We start from the raw sequence: 5000 nt of genomic DNA, 5'->3' as shown, positions 1-5000 counted from the left end.
CAAACACACAAAAACAACTACACAAAGATATAATACGACTACACAGACACACAATACAACCACAAAGGCACATCAAATGGCCAAGATACTATCAAATGTTTCTAAAGCCATCTCTGACACACACCGGTCTATAAAAGCTGAGATGTCGGAGAGTCTTTGAATGCACCAACATGGTAAGTTAGTAGAGTACACGTGTGTGTGTGTGTGTGTCTGTGTGTGTCTGTGTGTGTGTGTCTGTGTGAGTGTCTGTGTGTCTGTGTGTGTGTGTGTGTGTGTGTGTGTGTGTGTGTCTGCGTGTGTGTGTGTGTGTGTGTGTGTGTGTGTGTGTGTGTGTCTGTGTTTCAGGCACGTTTCTGCAGCAGTTTGTAAAGAGGAGAAACAGGAAATACTGCAAAGTCAGGAAGAGTGTTAGTGTGTGTGTGCGTATGTTAGTGTGTGTGTGTGTGTGTGTGTGTGTTTTGTGTGTGTGTTTGTGTGTGTTTTAATACTACTGACAGTTCATTCACAACTTTTTCAGTATCAAATCTATCAGTGGTGGAAAGAAACTGAGTACATGTACTCCAGTACTGTACTCCAGTCCAAATGTTGTACTTTACTTGAGTCTTTTCTTTAGCAGGAGAAACCGGTCAGACGACGACCTCCTCGCTCTTTACAGCTTCCCAAAACCACCGGAGACGAGCAGGAGGTGAGAGAGAGAGAGAGAGAGAGAGAGAGATACTGTTTTTGCTTCTGACAGGCTCAAATTATTATTATAAATGTCTGTTTAACATGAAACAGCCCCGAAATCACCATCACCAAACTCCACCAGACTCCATGTAAATAATCAGGACTTTTATCATCGTAAAACACACTTGATTCAAAGTGGACAGAAACTAAATAAAACTACCAAAAGCCGTCTTGGTTCATCTTTCCACTGTTCCAACAATCACCACTCTGGTTTGGTTGAAATAAACCCTTAGTTCACCCATTTACATGTGGAGATATGCTGGCTCTATACACGCTAAAAGTGCTGATTATTTACATGGAGTCTGGTGGAGATATGCTGGCTCTATACACACTAAAAGTCCTGTTTATTTACATGGAGTCTGGTGGAGATATGCTGGCTCTATACACGCTAAAAGTCCTGATTATTTACATGGAGTCTGGTGTAGTTTGGTGATGGGTGATTTCTGGGCTGTTTCATGTTAAACTAAAAGGATCTTACTCTTTAACTAAAAGGTCTATCTCTGTAGGGATCCATCCCATAATGTTGTCACACACTTAGAATAATAATTTGAGTCTGTCTGACCGTTTCCTCTGAGCTCTGATTTTAAATGGAGTGTGTCTGTGTCTGTGTGTGTGTCTGTGTGTGTGTGTGTGTGTGTCGCTGTGTGTGTCTGTGTGTATATGTCTGTGTGTATGTGTGTGTGTGTGTGTAGCCTCCAGGTGTCACCTCTCCTCTACCTACCAAAGCTAAGAGGAACTCTGCTCTGATCGAGAAGCTCCAGGTGAGTCTACTGCTCTCTGCTGGGCAAACATTACCATAACGTCATCTAAACATTATCATAACGTCATCTAAACATTACCATAACGTCATCTAAACATTATCATAACGTCATCTAAACATTACCATAACATCATCTAAACATTACCATAACGTCATCTAAACATTATCATAACGTCATCTAAACATTACCATAACGTCATCAAAACATTACCTTAACATTATCTAAACATTATAATAACGTTATCAAAACATTACCTTAACATAATCCAAACATTATAATGTTATCTAAACATTACCATGACGTCATCTAAACATTACCATAACATCATCTAAACATTACCATAACATAATCTAAACATTACCATAACATCATCTAAACATTACCATAACATCATCTAAACATTATCATAACGTCATCTAAACATTACCATAACATCATCTAAACATTACCATAACATCATCTAAACATTACCATAACATCATCTAAACATTACCATGACGTCATCTAAACATTACCATAACATCATCTAAACATTACCATAACATCATCTAAACATTACCATAACATCATCTAAACATTACCATAACATCATCTAAACATTACCATAACATTATCTAAACATTACCATAACATCATCTAAACATTACCATAACGTCATCTAAACATTACCATAACATCATCTAAACATTACCATAACGTCATCTAAACATTACCATAACATTATCTAAACATTACCATAACATCATCTAAACATTACCATAAACATTACCATAACATCATCTAAACATTACCATAACATCATCTAAACATTACCATGACGTCATCTCAACATTACATAACATTATCTAAACATTACCATAACATTGTCTAAACATTACCATAACATTATCTAAACATTACCATAACATTGTCTAAACATTACCATAACATTGTCTAAACATTACCATAACATCAACTAAACATTACCATAACATCATTTAAACATTACCATAACATCATCTAAACATTACCATAACATCATCTAAACATTACCATAACGTCATCTAAACATTACCATAACGTCATCTCAACATTACCATAACATTATCTAAACATTACCATAACATCATCTAAACATTACCATAACATCATCTAAACATTACCATAACATCATCTAAACATTACCATGACGTCATCTCAACATTACATAACGTCATCTCAACATTACCATAACGTCATCTAAACATTACCATAAAATTATCTAAACATTACCATAACGTCATCTAAACATTACCATAACGTCATCTCAACATTACCATAACATCATCTCAACATTACCATAACATCATCTAAACATTACCATAACGTCATCTAAACATTACCATAACATCATCTAAACATTACCATGACGTCATCTCAACATTACATAACATTGTCTAAACATTACCATAACATCAACTAAACATTACCATAACATCATTTAAACATTACCATAACGTCATCTAAACATTACCATTACATTACCATAACATTACCATAACATCATCTAAACATTACCATAACGTCATCTAAACATTACCATAACGTCATCTAAACATTACCATAACGTCATCTCAACATTACCATAACGTCATCTCAACATTGCATAACATCATCTAAACATTATCATAACGTCATCTAAACATTACCATAACATTGTCTAAACATTACCATAACATCAACTAAACATTACCATAACATTATCTAAACATTACCATAACATCATCTAAACATTACCATAACGTCATCTAAACATTACCATAACATTGTCTAAACATTACCATAACATCAACTAAACATTACCATAACATTATCTAAACATTACCATAACATCATCTAAACATTACCATAACGTCATCTAAACATTACCATAACATTGTCTAAACATTACCATAACATCATCTAAACATTACCATAACATCATCTAAACATTACCATAACATTATCTAAACATTACCATAACGTCATCTAAACATTACCATAACATCATCTAAACATTACCATAACATCATCTAAACATTACCATAACATTACCATAACATTACCATAACATCATCTAAACATTACCATAACGTCATCTAAACATTACCATAACGTCATCTAAACATGACCATAACATTACTATAACATTACCATAACATCATCTAAACATTACCATAACATTATCTAAACATTACCATAACATCATCTAAACATTACCATAACGTCATCTAAACATTACCATAACATTGTCTAAACATTACCATAACATCATCTAAACATTACCATAACATCATCTAAACATTACCATAACATTGTCTAAACATTACCATAACATCATCTAAACATTACCATAACGTCATCTAAACATTACCATAACATTGTCTAAACATTACCATAACATCATCTAAACATTACCATAAACATTACCATAACATCATCTAAACATTACCATAACATCATCTAAACATTACCATAACGTCATCTAAACATTATCATAACGTCATCTAAACATTACCATAACATCATCTAAACATTACCATAACGTCATCTAAACATTATCATAACGTCATCTAAACATTACCATAACGTCATCAAAACATTACCTTAACATTATCTAAACATTATAATAACGTTATCAAAACATTACCTTAACATAATCCAAACATTATAATGTTATCTAAACATTACCATGACGTCATCTAAACATTACCATAACATCATCTAAACATTACCATAACATAATCTAAACATTACCATAACATCATCTAAACATTACCATAACATCATCTAAACATTATCATAACGTCATCTAAACATTACCATAACATCATCTAAACATTACCATAACATCATCTAAACATTACCATAACATCATCTAAACATTACCATGACGTCATCTAAACATTACCATAACATCATCTAAACATTACCATAACATCATCTAAACATTACCATAACATCATCTAAACATTACCATAACATCATCTAAACATTACCATAACATTATCTAAACATTACCATAACATCATCTAAACATTACCATAACGTCATCTAAACATTACCATAACATCATCTAAACATTACCATAACGTCATCTAAACATTACCATAACATTATCTAAACATTACCATAACATCATCTAAACATTACCATAAACATTACCATAACATCATCTAAACATTACCATAACATCATCTAAACATTACCATGACGTCATCTCAACATTACATAACATTATCTAAACATTACCATAACATTGTCTAAACATTACCATAACATTATCTAAACATTACCATAACATTGTCTAAACATTACCATAACATTGTCTAAACATTACCATAACATCAACTAAACATTACCATAACATCATTTAAACATTACCATAACATCATCTAAACATTACCATAACATCATCTAAACATTACCATAACGTCATCTAAACATTACCATAACGTCATCTCAACATTACCATAACATTATCTAAACATTACCATAACATCATCTAAACATTAC

The 5000-nt window shown here is 32.4% G+C and overlaps 1 protein-coding gene across 1 annotated transcript in view; it reads left to right on the top strand.

The window, feature by feature from the left end:
• dub (duboraya) overlaps positions 1–5000 on the top strand; it is a 26023-nt gene that overhangs the window by 15460 nt on the left and 5563 nt on the right. The window contains exons 3-4 of the mRNA XM_028594617.1: positions 617–685; positions 1419–1487. Coding sequence (XP_028450418.1) covers positions 617–685; positions 1419–1487 — 138 coding nt within the window. The remainder of the gene's footprint in view (positions 1–616; positions 686–1418; positions 1488–5000) is intronic.

The sequence above is a fragment of the Perca flavescens genome, chromosome 13 (genome assembly GCF_004354835.1).
Source record: "Perca flavescens isolate YP-PL-M2 chromosome 13, PFLA_1.0, whole genome shotgun sequence".
In the NCBI taxonomy this organism is placed as follows: Eukaryota; Metazoa; Chordata; class Actinopteri; order Perciformes; family Percidae; genus Perca; species Perca flavescens.
Note: the sequence above shows the minus strand (reverse complement) of the source record. Positions and strands in the feature narration are given on the sequence as shown.